The sequence below is a fragment of the Mya arenaria genome, chromosome 9 (assembly GCF_026914265.1).
Source record: "Mya arenaria isolate MELC-2E11 chromosome 9, ASM2691426v1".
NCBI classification, from domain to species: Eukaryota; Metazoa; Mollusca; class Bivalvia; order Myida; family Myidae; genus Mya; species Mya arenaria.
The window spans coordinates 714,698-734,555 of NC_069130.1; the positions used below are offsets into that span (position 1 = coordinate 714,698).

At 34.2% G+C, this 19,858-nt stretch overlaps 2 protein-coding genes across 2 annotated transcripts in view; both read left to right on the top strand.

Annotated features, from left to right (window-relative positions):
• The first annotated feature begins 416 nt into the window (after window positions 1-416).
• On the top strand, window positions 417-7,145 carry LOC128202784 (C-type mannose receptor 2-like). The gene is made up of 9 exons (XM_052903918.1): window positions 417-524; window positions 1,614-1,686; window positions 1,838-2,296; window positions 2,657-2,932; window positions 4,019-4,171; window positions 4,858-4,908; window positions 5,723-5,826; window positions 6,268-6,445; window positions 6,961-7,145. Exons 1-9 carry the CDS (start codon window positions 417-419, stop codon window positions 7,143-7,145), a joined length of 1,587 nt encoding a protein of 528 aa, XP_052759878.1.
• A 9,435-nt stretch (window positions 7,146-16,580) lies between these two features.
• LOC128202785 (C-type mannose receptor 2-like) overlaps window positions 16,581-19,858 on the top strand; it is a 28,200-nt gene continuing 24,922 nt past the window's right edge. The window contains exons 1-4 of the mRNA XM_052903919.1: window positions 16,581-16,656; window positions 17,102-17,377; window positions 18,716-18,868; window positions 19,555-19,605. Coding sequence (XP_052759879.1) covers window positions 16,581-16,656; window positions 17,102-17,377; window positions 18,716-18,868; window positions 19,555-19,605 — 556 coding nt within the window. The remainder of the gene's footprint in view (window positions 16,657-17,101; window positions 17,378-18,715; window positions 18,869-19,554; window positions 19,606-19,858) is intronic.

Sequence of the window (19,858 nt, forward strand, 5' to 3'; positions counted from 1 at the left end):
TGAGCATTTGTTCGTTTAAATGCGGAGCTTTTTGGACTAAATTATATTATTTTTCGGTAAGAATTGCTACGAGATCAAAAACATATTTGGAAACGTATGTTAAAAGATACACGTATGTATTATGTTTGCAAAAGATGAAACCTTAAATTAAAATGCATTTTCATTCCGATTAAATTTTGTAATCTAGCGATCCCTTACCGAGTATTTTAATATATTAATAAAAACCATATCATGAAAAACAGCTTTAAAGCATACAACAAATTTTAAATTATTCATGCAATAAGAAAAGATAATGAAATATCTATACCTTGGTAGTCTCGCCGGGCTGGACTGGATACAAAAGGTTCGTTTTTGGTATTTGTTTTACAGTATATACTTCTATTTAATTTATTTCAATTCAATTCCATGGAGAACAGATGACTGGTCAAAGCCAGCCCCTCGGCACTCTAGCAGAGTTTGACTGTAAGCCTCAGGGTCCGGACACAGGAATGATGAACTGGTTGGCAATAGATTTTCAGCAACAGGTTATTATCCAGCTTTAATGACAGCAATTATGATATTTTATCATTAGAACGTTCTACAGAAAATAGAAAACCCCGAAGTTTAGAAGCAATAGCACAGCTCAAATGATACCTTCTTTACTCTGTTTGACGTAATAAAAAAACTATTATGAATAGTGGATGTAATTATGTGATGACCAATGAGTATTGAACTTCACCCAAATGTCAGTGGCCCGGCACGCTTCCTTGTTAATGTCGTCTGGTTATTGTGCAATTTCGAAAGAATGTTTTATGTGCTGCTTGCCACACGTAGAAATAGCTGACGTTCTACAAACAACAGAAGCACATAAACAACGTTTTACAACAAATAGTAATCGAGCAAGCATTTAATGCAAATGTTTGAATAATACACGATTCTCATTGGTCCGCAAATAATCACATTCAAATGTTTAAAATATTATAGGAATCGATCAGGCACATCTGTTAAACATTAATTGATTGGTGTCGGGGTAGAACTTCCGTTTTACAGAAAAGTTTTGGCCTAAGCGTAACACAATGGAGATCGATTAATCAAAACATATAACATAGCGCTCAATTTCAAGGAAAAAAAAGTTCATTAAAAATCACAACAACCTTGATGTGCACGGAATGTGCATTTATTATTTTGTTGTTGCTTAAATGGCATCATTAGGTCAGGCTAGTTATAAAAAGGTTACATACTATTGACATTCCGTGCACAGCAAATTTGTAAAGAACATTGAATTATTTTCTTTTAAGTCAATTTTTTTCTTCTCGAATTTGACCGCACCTGCTCCATCATATTCGTTAATATTACGGATCGATTCTCCATCTTACGGTTGTACTACTGAACTGCCTTTAATATTTTTAACAAATACGTTCACTTATAATAACTAACTGATTTAAGTTAACAATTGATATCTTGCTACAAAAAATGAAGAATTATGGAATTTTATCTGTTCATAATCTAGAACAATATTATTAGTCACTATTATGTAATTATATAAAGATATGAAGCAATTATCATAGCACTAAAAGTCTTATACTCAGGTCTAGGCTGTTTTATCTTTACATCACTAATTCCCATTATTTTAGCGGGGTTTCGTGGCAAACAGCTCTGACACACAGCTGCAAACGTGTCCCGGGAATCCCCCCACAGCCGACCTCAGTAGGTTAACATTAATTTTTTGATTTTATCAAAAAGACTGCCAAACAACTGATGTCATAGTTTTAAAGAACAGAAATGATAATGAATTTCATACTGTTTATACGTCAGAGTGGTAACAGTTGATTTTATCCATATACGTTTTATGTTATAGTTACAACTAGTTCACCGACCGAAATTATGATGAATTCATCAACTGAAATGCCAACTGAAATTATGACTTCATATACTGAAAAGACAACTGAAATGATGACATCATCTACTAAAATGCCAACTGAAATGATGACGTCATCTACTGAAAAGACAACTGAAATGATGACATCATCTACTGAAAAGACAACTGAAATGATGACATCATCTACTGAAATGACGACGCAAATGCCGACGACAATGGAAACGACAACAATAAAGATGACGTCTACAACAAAAACGATGACAGCGCCCACAACAACTACGCCACAAACCACTGAATCATCAACTGTACCTACAACCACCATGGCTAAATCGACACAAACCTCAACTATGTCAACAACCGCAATGCCATCGTTTACTACTACATCTGCCTCCATGACAACTACACAGTCGCAAATGTCTACAACACCTGTCCCTGGAAGCAAGTATAATTTTCGTACTTATCTTAATCAGGTGGGGGGGGGGCGTAGTTTCGTTTCCTACCCCTGTTTATGTTCAATGATACTTTGCTCAGTTGTATGTAGCATATGGTAAAACAGTATCACGTTCTTGATTTCCATAAGATGTTCAAATAATAAAATGTTACCATGCCTACATATAGCAGTCTTATTGTGTATGGTTTCTTGACTTTCATTAACGTTTACATTTGTAACTTAATCCGAGTTTATGCTGGAGTGAAATTGGAAAATCGTGTCTGTCCTTAATATATGTGTTGTTTAGAAAACAAAAGACATTCTTTAAAAAACCCCAACAGTCTTAAGAAAGTCTTTTTTATTTGTAGCTGAGTACGGCTGCTCTCAGCGATATTACCAGTTTGCAGCACATGACGACGGCGTCCTATTCACGGTGGACAAGACCTGCTTTGAGCTTGTCCCCACACGTCACTCGTGGGCGCTAGCGGAGAACGACTGCAGAAACCGAGGAGGACATCTTGCTACCATCGACAGTGCTATGAAACAAAGCGCCATCTATCAGGTGGTGAAAACGTACCAAGGCTCTAATGTCTGGATTGGTCTGCATGATATCAACGTTGAGGAAAACTTTGAATGGACGTCAGGTATGTATTACAAGAACTACAAGAACTGCATTTTGATTTATGTGTATGAATAAATTTTTAATTTCCTTTAACTACTGACCGTTATCGATTAAATGTTCGCGTAAGTATGGCGTAAGAACTGTTTTTTGAGTGATATGTTTGAATAAATTTGTACTTTCCTTTACAAATGTTTCATTATGTTGATTGGTCATAACACGCTTTAAGGAAAGAACGGAACGCATACACGTGGTTGAAAATCTGACGTAGTGAATATTTCCATATAACATCAATACTATTATTGAAACTGAAGATATTTACGACAAAGAGGAGTTGCCAAGTTTTGTCGATGACATAGAATTATTTATACCATAGAAAATAACATCGAGCAAATCATAAATACCACATTGTTTTGAAAAATACACCATACTGGTTAAAATACTGATTTCTGGTGTTAATCTTGGTTGAATATGTAGCTGGTATGTTTATCTCAATAAAGTTATCGAACATGCTTCTAAACAATCCTTTCTTTGGCAACGCTCGATCATTAAATCCCTACTGGACGAATATAAATGTTAATGCTTTCAAAACGATTTTGTGATTAAATGTTAGCCAAAATATGACGTTTGCGTTGGCCTTATGCATAAGGTGCTGCCTTTAAAAAACTGGTCCTAGAACTACTAAAGAACGGGCACATTTTCCACTTCAGATTGTATGTCCTCGGGGTCTATTTGTGGAGCTTTTATGTTTGTGTCTCTCATTTAGTATCGGCCATTATCATGCCTCTCAATAGTGTTTATATTTGATTGTCTGACTGCAGGATTAGTACCTGTATCTTTCATTTAATTATATTTATGTATATATGTAATATCGGACATACTAGACATGTTTTTGTTTTTCACAATTTGTTTAACGGAAAACACCACACATTTGTCCCTATAGTTTTCATTGTCTTATAAACAAACTTACAATGCTGGTATCTTGTATAATATACTAAGAAAACAATAGACAATGAAGGGACAAACAGTAATAGTGGAATAATAATGAAAAATGACTACAGACAAATCAATGATCCAAATGATAATAATAGTATGCTTTGATCTTATATAGGTGAAGTGGTGAATTACACACACTGGTACCCTGGACGCAAGAACGTCTTTCTCCACTTTAGTCAGGACTGTGTTTCCGTATGGCTGGGTACCCACCTTGGTCGTTGGGAGGATGAATCGTGTTCGCAAACCCACGCCTACCTGTGCGAGTTCCGTATGTCGATACTTAAATAGATATAAAAACTTTTCGATGAACATGGTACAACTTGTATTATGTATAAAAATATCATATAAATATAGCTGTTTGCGTCAGTGTATGGGATGGTCTTGTCTAATTCAAATATTTTTTTCTCTAAATTATAATTGTTGTGTTGTATCTATTCTGTTGAAATAAGACGAATTCAATAAATAGAGAATACTACGTAATTGGTCATTCGTATTTATGAAACCAGCGTTGTAGTATTAAAAATCAATCCTTAGTATGATTTCATCAATATAAGTAAACTAGTTTACATAGGGCGTATTGAATGAACACGAATGTGATTTTTTATTTATATCATATATACGTACTTGTTATGATACACGTTATGTCTGTAATATATATAATTGTGTTATTTCATGATGGGGGTGTCATTTATTAAATAAAACAAACATATTTATGTGGAGTCTAATCTTTTACTGTATTAAATAACTGTGTATTACTTAGGATACTATCAAGTGTAAGGTACTGTACCGATAAATTTCATATGAACGTTTGCAAACAATACGTGGTGGTTTGTTGCTTTACAAAGTATGGGTCCTTCGAAGTTCAAATATTCGACGGTGGTAAACCTTTAAAAGGATTTGTACTTCTTACTGGTTCGTATCTTGTACAATGCTCATACTTGTTTTCTCTTACAGCGGGTGTGCCATCGAGTCAGACGTACACAACATCTGCACCCGGATCGGACGGTACGTGACCAAAACGATCACGTTTTTTCCATTAAATTGCATTATTTGTATATTGAAACGTTTAGTGATACGGAATTTACCTATTCATCGCATTTAGAGCACGAGCAGATATCTTAAAACTTTAAAACTTCCTATCAATATAAGGCATGTACACACTAAAGTACATTATTGTTTTTTTTTCAAAGAAAACACTCTTACAAAACCATGTTCCCAGAGACGCACACCTTACATAAAACGTTAAGGTTTACAATAACGTCCAGTATAATGCCTGGCTCAAATTTCTCAAAATTTCTTAAGCTTAACAGGTTTAAGAAGCTTTTTTCAATCAGCCAAAATACATACTTAAATTGATTTGTTTTAAAAGAAAAATTGTTTATTGTGATTATCATGAAGATAATTCCTATCTCAGGTATCAAAACCATTAAAAAGGAAAAAAAAAATACGCAAATTATTGAAAAACGATTGACAAACGCTTAGCTTAATCGTGTTTTAAGGGACTTAAGAAGTTTCGAGAGGTTTTGGTCAGGGGACTGCAGTAACTGTTCTTGTAATAGTAGTGTACATCATTTATTTTACATATAAATAATCAGAAAGAAAACTGATACCAATTCATATGGGTTCACAAGTCATCAACGTTTGACATTATTGCAAATGGCTAGAAGGAATAACAATCTAATTTATACATCTGATACGTTTTAATTTCACTGGAAGGGTTTACCAGAAAATGTACTGCAGCGGACAAGTATTAAATAATATACATGTACAATTTGTTTTATATCTTAATGGAAAGTTATAGCAAAAATTTATTTTCTAGGAAACACACATCTCTGTTCACCTCAAGTACGGAACCTTGCTCAACGCTATGGTACTGCACTTGTCCAGCACGACAAGAGCTGCTATGAACTGCTGCACAACCAGGTAGATTTAGTTTTACTATGTTTTTATTTTAGCTCGTTTGTTTAGGCAGCTTAAGCTGAAAGGAATTTATCTCCATGCCTGTTCACCTTTTGAAAGGGATAAAGAACCTGTCCACTCGACACTCCCTAGCCTCAAAAGTATGTAACATGGCGAGTGACTTTCTAAAAATGTTTATTTTGGAACTACGCTGATTAGGCGCATAGCGTAGTGAGAGCGCACTCGCTATTTACTTAGGTGATCCGGGTTTGCTTCCCGGTAATGGCGCATGTGGATTTTGTTGGTGGTCACCAAGCCGAACAATCTTTAATTCCCCCGAGTTCTCTGGTTTCATCGACAACACAAAATCACACTCTCGTGTTTCAGCTTGCAAATGAGAAGGACACAGCATTGTATTGCTAATATGACAATAAACTATTAAGTGTAACTTTCCTTTGAATTTAGGTAACATGGGGTCATGCTGAGCAACTGTGTAAACAGGCAGGCGGGCACCTAGCCAATATTGGTGATGCATCTGAGCAAGCTTACATACAGGACTTCATGATGAAGCACAATCCAAACAGAGCTGTCTGGATCGGACTTAATGATCACTACACAGAAGGACAGTTCCACTGGACTAACGGTAGGTACAACGTTCATCATCATTATCATCATTATCATTATCATCATTATCATCATGATCCTCCTTCTCCTCCTCCTCCTCCTTTTCCTCATCATCATCATAACCACCACCACCACCACCACCACCACCACCAACAACAACAACAACAACACCATTATAATCCTAATCATCAATCAACACCACCACCACATTGCTTTAGTAAATACAGGCGAAAAATGAGATAGAGAATATTCGTCATATCATTGACTGGACATTGATCTGAGCAAGTAAAGGAGTCTTGTTCGTCCTTAATTCTTTCCCTTGTGTAGATGCGTTTCTGGACACTCACGCTCGGGCGAGGCCCATTCAGCAAGTTTGTATTCCTCCTGGTTCATTTCGCACAAAACTACAATAATTCATTTGGCCTGGAATGTACATGTCACTACAACTTCTTCATGATAAGGTATGGCTACAGGGTTCGTCTCTGATGTCTTTATGGTACAATTCATCAAGCTTATCAAGGCGTTTGCTCACAGGTGCCGCGGTGACATACACCAATTGGATAGCCGGACATCAGGATAACTTTGTAAACCACAACATAGAGGACTGCGTTGCCTTAATACCTTACAAGAACGGCACGTGGGACGACATCTCTTGTGGGAGACAAGGATTCTTCGGGGACTCGGGAGAGACCCATCTTGGATTCTGCGAATACCGTTAGTATTGTATTGTTCACTATTGGTGGAAATATATTTGTAAGTTAAATACTGATCGGTGCATACAAAACGCTATAAATATGAGTGCCGACGTTTACCCAATGAGATATTGTTTAGATTTTAAATTATTTCAAATATCCTAGAGATTCAGATATATGCCATATATTTAAGGCACTCAATTATAAATGCTTCTGTAATCCACTTCTTGCACTCTTAAGTTGATACCATAATCAGTGCTTAAGCTGATAATTGCAAAATAAACAGACAAGCAAACAAACATAAAATATACTCTAACCAAATTTAAATAGCCAGAAATTGAAAAACCCCTGTACCTTATTTGTATGTAAAATCTAGTGACTAAATATGATCGGATTTGTTTCATTTTGGAAGTTTGTTTGGCGGCTTACAGAGTATGATACCTTTGTTATAAGTGGGCAAAACATGACCAATATAAAAAACAATATAAAAATAGCAAACACGAAAATACTATTTAGAAAAACGAAATTATATATACAGCTTATTATGAGTTGACTATTGTTCACCAAACTGGTATGCTTAAATCGTTGGTATAACTGTTCATTGACCGTTTAAATGCGGTAATCCAGAAATTCATGGATGAGGAAAATCATTGATATATGTTTTTACTCCGAGTGTTTTGTTTTGTTTGTTTGTCCACTTCTAGATTGGCCTTACCTTTAGGATAACGAGTCAACTAAATTCAAATCCGTGTCTAATTATATTTAAAAGGAAGAAATTGGTGTTTAATGTATAATTTTACAACATTGTTATGTTAACACAAGACCTAAGCTTGAGACACTGATGAAATGACAGTGCATTGTTGTATATTACAGCTGTCATGGCGGGAGTTGCAGGAGCAGTACTGGTTGGATAAACAGGATCGTTTAAAATATTGATGCGAAATAAAGACCAAACATGTCTGTCTTGTAGTGCACTTATATAAATAACATCATGATGTTACAGAATTTCTGTAAAGCTGATTATAGTCGTTAAAACGGTATACAATTCTAGCTGATTTCATAGAATAGTTTAACTTTCGAAAACCCGGATGTAACGCCCTTTAAACTTTCTGATTTTCGTTGGAGAAATGGTTATCCTATTTGTAAACGTTTTCTTAAAGCTCGAACATTTGTTTTCATGCTATAACATCAGAAACGAGAACAATGCTCGAACCAAATTCGATGTTAAATCATCTAGTTCATATCTTATCATTGGCTGAGCTTGTAATACCTATTTCCCAGAACATTATCAAAGCAATTAACTTATTTCAACATAAATATTTCCCATCATAAATAATCTGAAAACTTCCAACAACGAATCGTGATCTGCACTCTGCAGCTTTAAACCGATTCCTTAACACACGAATGGAAATTATCTATGACAGTAAGCTTGATTGAATACGATGAATCTTGAAAACTGTTTTTTATCCACATCTTGTGTACTTTTTGCCCTTTCAGATTTATCATTACGTAAAATGCTTTGAACGTATATAATGAATATTTGGAACATAAATGCATTGATCATAGTGTCTTGATGAGTATAAGTATAATCTTAAACTAGAGTAAATAAAAAAAACTTGCAAAAAATAATATTGGAGAATACTTTCTCTACAAGCCGTCGTAGGAGTAACAGCTACACCATTGGCGATCATAACTGTGCCTTATGGTGTTCCATGGATAACCGGGTAGCAACGGGGTATGAACAAGGAGATAATGAACAAAACGATAAATAAACTACCAATAAATATCTGACAAAAAGCATAAGGTTTACAGAAATTTCGTCACTCGTGAAAATAATTTTTTCTATGAAACTTTTGAAAAAGATAACGATCTTACATTTGAATCAACACATATCCTGTATGTTTTTTTTTATTCCCGCCTGTCACAGGAACATTTCGATAATTCATGAACTTGGCAATCAATGAAACGTGTTATCACCAGTGGATATTTTTTTCTCTCAGTTTTTGTTTTCTTTTGATCGACACAGACACATTCAGAATAAAATATGTCATCATTATTGTCTTGCGGATCTTCTACAATTTATTTTAAAAAATCATTATAAAATTGTTTTAAATCGTCAGTCTTTCAAATTAAACAGGACAATAATCTGAGCAGAAATATCATCAGTATGAAAATTACCGGACATTGGAAATAAAATGCAATCGAATATGAGTGATGATCCCAACCAGGTAGTATGGATATGTATATTAGTATCCAGGTGTTGTGATATAGGATAGCAGTACTCATTTTCAATTGGGTTATTAGTTGTTGAAGAGACAGCAGAGGTGAGGAAGTATTGTGAGATACAATGGAGTTTAGACGAATAACTAACCATTTTAGTTACAATACTGCTTTGTTCCTTTACGTGATAATTACAAATTGAAAAATAAAAGCATCATCATAGCCAACATCAACTTTCAAACAATGAAAAGCTAAGTAAAAAAAACTACAGCATATAAACTGAAAAAGTGATTTTAAGTACTCAACGACTGGATATAAACATCACAGGCAAACGATTGAATTTAGCCGAGCTAACAGTGCTAGCTCTTCCATCCTTTTGAGATCTACCCTCAAAGCCCATCGCCAAGAGAGCTAGCTTTTTATAGCCGCGTGTGGTATACCTTACCATTGAACTACTTATACCCTTCACATACATATACTGTTTGGTATTTTTTTTTACAAAATTCCAAAGAACGTGGATAAATCCAAGATAAGCTCAATAACTTGCCACAAAATTACTCAGAAGGTGCGGCGAAAGAGAGATTTTAGGTTTGTATAAATGATACAAATCCACAGAAACAAGCGATGACGGTATCAATTATAATCTGGCAACTGACGTTAATGACTTCTTTAGAGAATAATGAAAGACAGTAAGTACGAGGTTTATGTTTAAACTTTTTGCAACTTAGCTTGTTTCTGTAGTTTTTCACATAAGTTTTGACCAAACGCGTCAGTAGACCATTTTGCATCCATACTGAATTATAAGGTTGTAATGTAGCCTGATCCTTCAGCTTCAGATATTGTGTTTTTACAATAAGTTGAAGGAAGAACAAATACACACAAAAGCATCTTTGGAAACTCCATCCGGTGAAACATTTATCATAAAAGATTTTATTCTGAAGCTTGTAATATTGCTGGCATTGATAAATGCAGATATGATGTAAGTTTTCTGTTTTTAGTTTATGTGTTTAAAGGTTACGAAAAATATAGTAGTGAGTAGATCTGACGATACCTGGTTTAGATTTGCGGTCTGGAGTCAACAAGTTCATCGAATCATAGCTGACCAAGCTTTCTTTAGACCACACTTACTCTAATCCAACCAATCGGCATTCGCTATATCGTTGTTCCATTTCTTATATACACGTTGTATCATCAGACGTATATATATATATATATATATATATATATATATATATATATATATATATATATACAACTCCTAAAACAGGATTTCCTCGAGGCAAAATAGATGAACAGTTAAGCATGAAACTGTATTCAGAGGCCAAGACAATAATCTTTAATTTATCAGACATATATTTCAAACTTCTTTGATGGTCTAATAATAATCATTGAATATGATTTAAAAGCATGTTTTGGTTGAACTAACTTTATTCAAACTAGAAACACTATTTCATACTGGAACAAAAACTAAAATGGGATGTAAATAAACGAATTCAGTGGTACCTGGGTAGCTTAACATTATTTCAGTTGGTCTTTCCAGTATTTATGTGTCTAAAAATTAGTTGTTACCCCATGGGGTTTAGATGCATATTCAAAAAAAGCTATATACTATTATCATGATTTACATAATAGTTCTCACAGGTCACATTCCTCAATTTGTGTATTGATTTATTTATATGCTGATAATGAAAACTTGAGACAGTTACTGTAAACAATCGGTACATAACATCAGAACATTCCAAAACGATCCAACCCTAGTTGCAAATTGATTATATTGATCGTTGTGAATTCCTTCTAAAAGTGGAATATGAATAGTATTATGGCGATAATATTACATCCAAACAAGAGTTAATAATACTGAAAAAACATCACATCTTTTCCCACAAGAAAAAAATCAAACTTAAAGTGCATTTATTTGTAATGCCATACCAAATCACTTTTTCGGTTAGCTTAATTCCAACATCTGAAAATCTTTGAAAGCGTTAATAAGATAAAAACGTCAAAAACATGAACCCGTTTTTATGTAAAAATTTTTTTACAGATACTTTTAATGTCGATCTCAATATCAATTATATAAATACAGAAAATAATATTCAATTTAGTTATTCGATCACCCGTTTCAAAAACATTTCGTCCTTGGACTCTTAACGGAATTCCAATATGGCAATTCCAGTAATGGCAAATGGGTTAAAATCCTTGCCCTGCAATGTGTACGGTTAATCTTAATACTCTAACCATAGAAAATTCGTGATAGGCCCAAACCAAAATACGCATTGTCTGCGGTAAACAAAGTTAAATGGTATTTGGATTTATGAGTCTTTAGATTAAAGAACAAGAACCAAACCTCCTTGCTTAGTCCACGTGGTCTAAGTCGAGTAGACACCTCGCGGACGTATCTATGACATAGGGTTATATATATATATATATATATATATATATATATATATATATATATATATATATATATATATATATATATATATATATATATATATATATCGCTCGGGTATATATGTCATAGATACGTCCACTCGTTGTCTATCCTATACTTAGGCTGAAGGCCGCAAATCGAAACCAGGTATCATCCGATCTACTTTTTGGCGTGACATTTTAAAGAAATTTGTGCGCCGGGGTTACACATTTTCACGTATGGTGATATTTGGTTTAAAATAGTGCAAATCAATAGACCACTTTATTCAAACGCAGAAAATGAAATTGAGTTGACTTAAAGACCCTGTCTTATTTTACCCTTAATAAATAATCAAAACGTCCTCAAAGATAATTGGGTTTCATTTAATTAAATTTGCACTAGCAATAAAACTTGCAACATGAAAGCGATAATCATATATCCTAATACGTATAGGATTTTCATTTACTGTTATGAAACTAGCTTATTGTATAACAAAATCATCAATTTACATTACCTATTCGTAAAGACAGGCACACATCAATAACGTTTTAGGGCCTCTCAAAATATATTTTGGATTCGATTTTTATTGCCTGTGAACATAATTGTCAGCTCTTCAACGCTTTCAGCGCTTTCATTTTTCTTTTGGCGGGTAAAGCCCAACCCTTCAGATGGGCGATTATGTTGATATTTTGTGCTGAACGAATTTTATCCTGTACGAAATCTCCAAGAGGTTAAGAAGACTGTTTGCTGATTATTCCTGTGCAACCACACAAAGCAGTCACTAAAACCATGTACGTAATACAGTGTATCTTTTTTAAGTATATCCTAGCGTACTCCGATAAAAAAAACAACAACATATTTTAGCAATTTATTTGTCAGTTATGGGTATTCATGTTTGACAGTCTATAATTGTAGTGCTTGTATTCATATGTTATCAAAATTAAGCAGATGTGTACATGTACACAGTTTTTATTGAATATGCATAATTACAAACGTTTATAATATTCAAATCCATATCGTCCAATGGCCCAAAGCATAAACACGTCTTTTTTCACAATATTACCCATGAGAAATAATGGCTGATATAGGTCGCACATTAAGAAAAAAATAGTATTATTTGTATATAAATAAATAATGTATAGGTTCGAACATCAGTTTATAAAAGAAACACTACAAAATTGTCAGTTGATCTTGGGACTGCAATACATCTCGTAACATCATATTATATAAATGCCCAATGGTCTCGTAAGATGTGGAGCAACGCAAACTGGAACAGCAGATTTATTGACAAACAAACTATACCGTTTGGTCAAATAAACGTATATAAATTAATATTTCCCTAGACTCATAATCTCATAATACAAATGACAAATTGGGGGTTCAGTGGCAATTTACATTTCATTTCAACAAAGCCTGCTGGAAACAACACGGTTGTTTGCATGGTAACAAAGTGAGTGGTACAAGTGTCGTATGGTTCTTCCAGAAGAACAAACTTAACAGCGACAAAGAGCGCAAGTGCAGAAGAGTGAAGAGCAAATGGATCTTGACAAAAAGCACATGGAGAATAAAATGGCGATAGATACATCTTTTACCGATATTTTGTAAATATATTTAATTATGCATTCATATTGTTAAGGCTGTTTTATTCATTGTTGCACTTATATATATCTAATTCATATATGATAAATGATTGGCGTACCCATCTCACATAATTTTATAATTGCATCCATTAAATATGGAACAAACGTTCATTTCGGACGTTATTAACATTTCATACACCATAAGAAAAGGTCATAGGGTCAACCATGTTGCCGTTATCATGTAACTAAATTTATCGTGTTTACAATAGGAGGTCACCAGATGGTCACCAGATGATAATGAATCGTGGTCGAATTATACCAGGAGAAAATATGGCGGTGAGATTTATTTTAATGCACTTTTTATTTTATGTATACATATAAACATTTTTTATCTGATCGACGAACCAAAATAGATTTATTCATTTTACACTAACACAAACTCATCGAACAAAGCACGAAAAACTGTTCACAAAATATTTTTGAAATGGAACTGCTGTTGCTGAACTTTTATCTTTACCTGTAGTTACACTATACATTTTTGAAAACATGCATTGTCACTAGGGTAATGGCTTACATCTTACCATTACTTAGTCACGCTGTCTGCATTGCTATTTTTTTAAAAATTCTTGACCGACGAGTTTAACAGTTAAATATACCGTTTTGTCCCAAAAACAATGTTAAGCATAGCGTGTGGAAATTTCATAGGCGATCCCAGTCCACCCGTTAGGTTTTTAGAATGCTGTCCCAGGTTCTTATCAGGTGACAGGATTTGCAGTAAAAATAAGTGACGTTCATAATGTCTTTGAGTTCTAACCTATAAAAAACTACCATATTTACAATCCTTACATAAGCAAAACCCAATGGCAGGATTGGACCTTACGCAAACTGTTTCTATGTGTGGCATGGGGCTTGACTGCAGTGACCAAGGGAGATTACCCATGTGTTTGTAACTACAGTCCTAGCGCCGAGATCTTTCCTGATGTTAGTAACACGTTTATTGGATGGGCTATTTTCAATTGTATTTCTTGTTTGTAATGATAGCTGATTTCTACTGGTTTGTTTTTCTATTTTATTAGAACATTTAATTAATTCAAGTCCTGAAACTCTTACCAAATGAAAACCAATTATATAAGAAAGAGGCACAGAATACTACAATACAACAAACATTACACAAATTTCAAAATATCGTCCGGAAACCGCGTGAAAAAACTAACTCGGGGTAGATCAGTTGGTGGGCGCTTTAGCTCTATTTTACACTTTTACACTTTTTTATGTAAAACAGATGAGTGGCCAAAGTCAACCCGTCGGCAGTCTGTCAGAGTCCGATTGTCGACCCAAGGCTCCCGGTACTGGGATGGCTGAATGGGTGGCCATACTATTTCAACAACAGGTTGTAATACTTGAGTTCCTAATTAACAACTATACACTATACAATCGAATGCAGCTGGTTCTATTTAACCATATCTGCAGTAGTTTTCTCTGTTTTCCTTAATTAATTAATTAATTAATTATCATATCAAAACGGTAAGCAGAGCTTTTAACATGCAACAATTAGCGTTAAGATATTTTAACGGTTTTCACTTATACACGGGCTAATTATTGAACACTGTCATTGACAATATGGTACAAACAGTTACTACAATAACTACTCTTGGAAACATACAACTGTTACTTATTCTTTTTAAAATATTGATTATCCTATTTTAATGGCCGTTGAAGTTCATATGTAGTGTATGTATGTACTGAATAATGGAATTCGATTTGCTGCATCAACGTTAATTTCAAGGTAATAACACACTGAATGTCTAATTCATCAACATATGTAAGCATTATTATTTTGTAGAAATAACACGATTGTTTATATATGTTTATTTTAAATATTATAACTACTATTAATTTTATTAAATCATCAATAAGTTACTGATTGTAAGAAAAGTTGTAATAAATCAGATCATATTTCAAATCGAGAAATTGGTTGCTGTGTTTTTCAACTATTCTATTTTAATCATTTAAGATTGGTTTCGTGGCAAACAGCTCTGATATACAGCTCCAAAACTGTCAAGGGAAAGCTCCTACAACCGAACACAGTATGTATCCAGTATGTACATTGGTTAAAATGTACTTGTTCACTGTCTTATTTCCTAGATTAAGAATATTCGTTAAATTTTATTTTGCCATATTTGTACACGTTAAAAAATCGTATCACGTCAAATAAGGCATCTACTTTATAATCCATGTAATACATAAGTTATATGAACGAAAAATATAGGGGTAACATATAGTTGCCGCATCGCCCTACTGTCCGTCCCACAGTTCTCTGCAAACGATTTGAAAGACTTCAAAATTACTTGACACAAATCCTCTGAACATTGAAATGCAATGTTTCTGTTCATCATATATTCAGTAGCGTTATAACTGAAAAGCTGGTATTTTAAATTAATACATATATATATATTCAAATTTGCTATCTCCTTCAGAATAATAACCCTGTTGTGGAGCATTTGATGGTATTGTTGACTATAGTTACAACGACCTAAGCAATTACTTCACTAACAACTGAATTTTTTAACTCTTTCTAAAACCATCATGTCTGAAACCAAAGTCCTCAACTGTGTCAACATCTGCAAAGTCATCGTCTATGACAATATACTCCGTTACGACAATATAATCGTAAAGGTCTTTCACCCCTGAAGACTTATATATTCATAGTGACGATTTCATCAATGATACGAAATTAATTGAGGCCGCAACTCCCCTCACCACCTGCGTACCTTAAACTCCTTCATGTTTTACCTGAACCAGTTGTTACAAATACAAAATATAGCATCTCTACAATGACGATATTTTCCATCTTAAAATGATTGCTCGCAGCGTTATTACCAGTATGCCGTACATAACATATGATTTCCTAGAACAATAAAATGTTGCATTTTGCCATGTTTATATATCAAAAAGTGGAAACAATTTCATATAAAACATTGATTTCTTCCGTATACGTTTAATATAGCTACAATAAGTTCAGCAACTCAATTAACTACAGTAGGGATGACTACGTCTACCGAAATTCCAACTAAAATGAAAACTTCTTCAACAAAAACATCAACGGAAGTGCCAACGACAAAAACGACAAAAACGAACATAACGACTGTGCCAATGACAACACAATCTATGTCATCACTCCCAGCAACTACGTCACAATCAACAACCACCTTGGCCAAAACGACACCATCCTCAACTATGTCAACAACCGCAATGCCATCGTCTACTGCTACATCTGCCTCCATGACAACTACACAGTCGCAAATGTCTACAACACCAGTCCCTGGAAGCAAGTATAACCTGTATACTAATCTTTATGCATGTCATCGACGATACACAGCTCAGTTGGTATTATATATTAACGTTCTTATTTACCCCTTAGATGTTTAAATAATAAAAGGTTACCATGCTACCATGCCAATCTATAGATGACAAATTGTGAAAAGAACTATGATTTTCTTTAAAGTTTACACTTGTGATATAATCCGGTTTTATGCTGGAACGTTGTTGATAGCAAACCTTGTCTATCCTAAATATTTGCATTTTTTAAAATGCGAAATATAGCATTTAGAAATACACAACACATGTTTCTTGTTTGTGATTTTTTTTGTTTTTGTGCTCTATGTCTTTGGCGTTTGTACCATTAAACGGGGTTTATATTTAAACTTTTGGTTACTGAGCTTGCTTCTGTAGTTATTCATAAAAATATCAAGAAAATGTTTTTTTTGTTTTAGCACAGTACGGCTGCTCTCAGCGCTATTACCAGTATGCAGCACATGACGACGGCGTCCTATTTACGGTGGACAAAACCTGCTTTGAGCTTGTCCCCACACGTCACTCGTGGGCGTTAGCGGAAAACGACTGCAGAAACCGAGGAGGACATCTTGCTACCATCGACAGCGCTATGAAACAAAGCGCCATCTATCAGGTGGTGAAAACGTACCAAGGCTCTAATGTCTGGATTGGTCTGCATGATATTAACGTTGAGGAAAACTTTGAATGGACGTCAGGTATGTACAAGAATCACAAGAACTGCCTTTTCAGTTATGTGCATGATTAGGTGTTTAATTTCCTATACATGTGTTTCCTTATTTTAGTGAACTAGTCACAACAAGCTCTAAAGTAAGAATGGAGTGGATACTAGTGGTTGAAATCGGACGGAGTGAATATTTCGATCCAACATTAATTTCATTATCGAAACTGAATAATATTTACAACAAAGAGCAGTTGCCAAAATTTCCTGAAGGAATATTAAAAGTTACAGAGTTAGTAGGTGACCCGATATGGGATATACGGAGCAAAGAAAATCATCCTATATCGTTTCCTGCGCCCCGTAGATCCCATGTCGGGTCAGTTACTAACCCTGTAACGTTTATATCACGTCGACAACCTGTTTAAATGTTTTATTCATTCATGGGATTATTCATCGGAATCGGAAAATAGACGCCATTTTGGAACGATATTATTTTTGTGACCCACTATGGAAAAATATGGACCAATGGCGTTGCGTTTTTTTATGTTTCAGGCGAGATATATATTCATATTATATAAAATTACATCCAGCAAATCAGAAATACCACATTGTTTTGAAGATTATTCATAACGTGTTTAAATACTGATGTTTGGTAAAAATCATTATGAATGTTCATCGGACATTTCAATAAAAGTTATCTAACATAATTCTAATTATCTCCTGACCGTAATCGATATTAAAAAATATAAATGGATTTTCGCCAACTGCAAACATTCGATTTTTCGACATCATTTGATCATCGTTTAATCACTACTGAACGAGTATGAATATTATTGTTTGCAAAATGATTTTGTGAATTATTCTTTGCGAAGTATGGTGTATAAATTTATAATGGAATTCCGATGTATCCGATGGTTGTTTTAAACGTTTGCCTTAAGTACAATGCGCTGCGTTCAATGACTCGAACTAGAAATACTGAAGAACGAGCACATTTTCCATTTAAATGAATGTATGTCTCTGCGGACTGTTTGTGGTGCTTTTACGCTTGTGTCTCTCGTTCAGTTTCGGTTTCGCCCCCTGCCTTGTGCCTCTAAATAGTGTTTATATTTGATTGTTTGACTTCAGGACTAGACCCTGTATCTTTCATTGTATTATCAAAATATCGAGTATGCTAACATTTTGTTATTAAAAACAATGTTTTAAAGGAAAACAATTGTCTTATAAATAAACAACCATTGCTGTTTTCTTTTTTAATATAATAGTAACACAATATGCAATGCAAGGATAAGCAATTATAGAGTTATGGAGTCCACGAAGAGAACAAGCAAACCCATGATCCAAATGAAAAAAAATAGTTCGATTTGATCTTATTTAGGTGAAGTGGTGAATTACACAAACTGGTACCCTGGACGCAAGAACGTCTTTCTCCACTTTAGTCAGGACTGTGTTTCCGTATGGCTGGGTACCCACCTTGGTCGTTGGGAGGACGAATCGTGTTCGCAAACCCACGCCTACCTGTGCGAGTTCCGTATGTCGATACTTAAATAGATATAAAAACTTTTCGATGAACATGGTACAACTTGTATTATGTATAAAAATATCATATAAATATAGCTGTTTGCGTCAGTGTAAGGGATGGTCTTGTCTAATTCAAATATTTTTTTCTCTAAATTATAATTGTTGTGTTGTATCTATTCTGTTGAAATAAGACGAATTCAATAAATAGAGAATACTAAGTAATTGGTCATTCGTATTTATGAAACCAGCGTTGTATTATTAAAAATCAATCCTTAGTGTGATTTCATCAATATAAGTAAACTAGTTTACATAGGGCGTATTGAATGAACACGAATGTGATTTTTTATTTATATCATATATACGTACTTGTTATGATACACGTTATGTCTGTAATATATATAATTGTGTTATTTCATGATGGGGGTGTCATTTATTAAATAAAACAAACATATTTATGTGGAGTCTTATCTTTTACTGTATTAAATAACTGTGTATTACTTAGGATACTATCAAGTGTAAGGTACTGTACCGATAAATTTCATATGAACGTTTGCAAACAATACGTGGTGGTTTGTTGCTTTACAAAGTATGGGTTCTTCGAAGTTCAAATATTCGACGGTGATAAACCTTTAAAAGGATTTGTACTTCTTACTGGTTCGTATCTTGTACAATGCTCATACTTGTTTTCTCTTACAGCGGGTGTGCCATCGAGTCAGACGTACACAACATCTGCACCCGGATCGGACGGTACGTGACCAAAACGATCACGTGTTTTCCATTAAATTGCATTATTTGTATATTGAAACGTTTAGTGATACGGAATTGACCTATTCATCGCATTTAGAGCACGAGCAGATATCTTAAAACTTTAAAACTTCCTATCAATATAAGGCATGTACACACTAAAGTACATTATTGTTTTTTTTCAAAGAAAACACTCTTACAAAACCATGTTCCCAGAGACGCACACCTTACATAAAACGTTAAGGTTTACAATAAC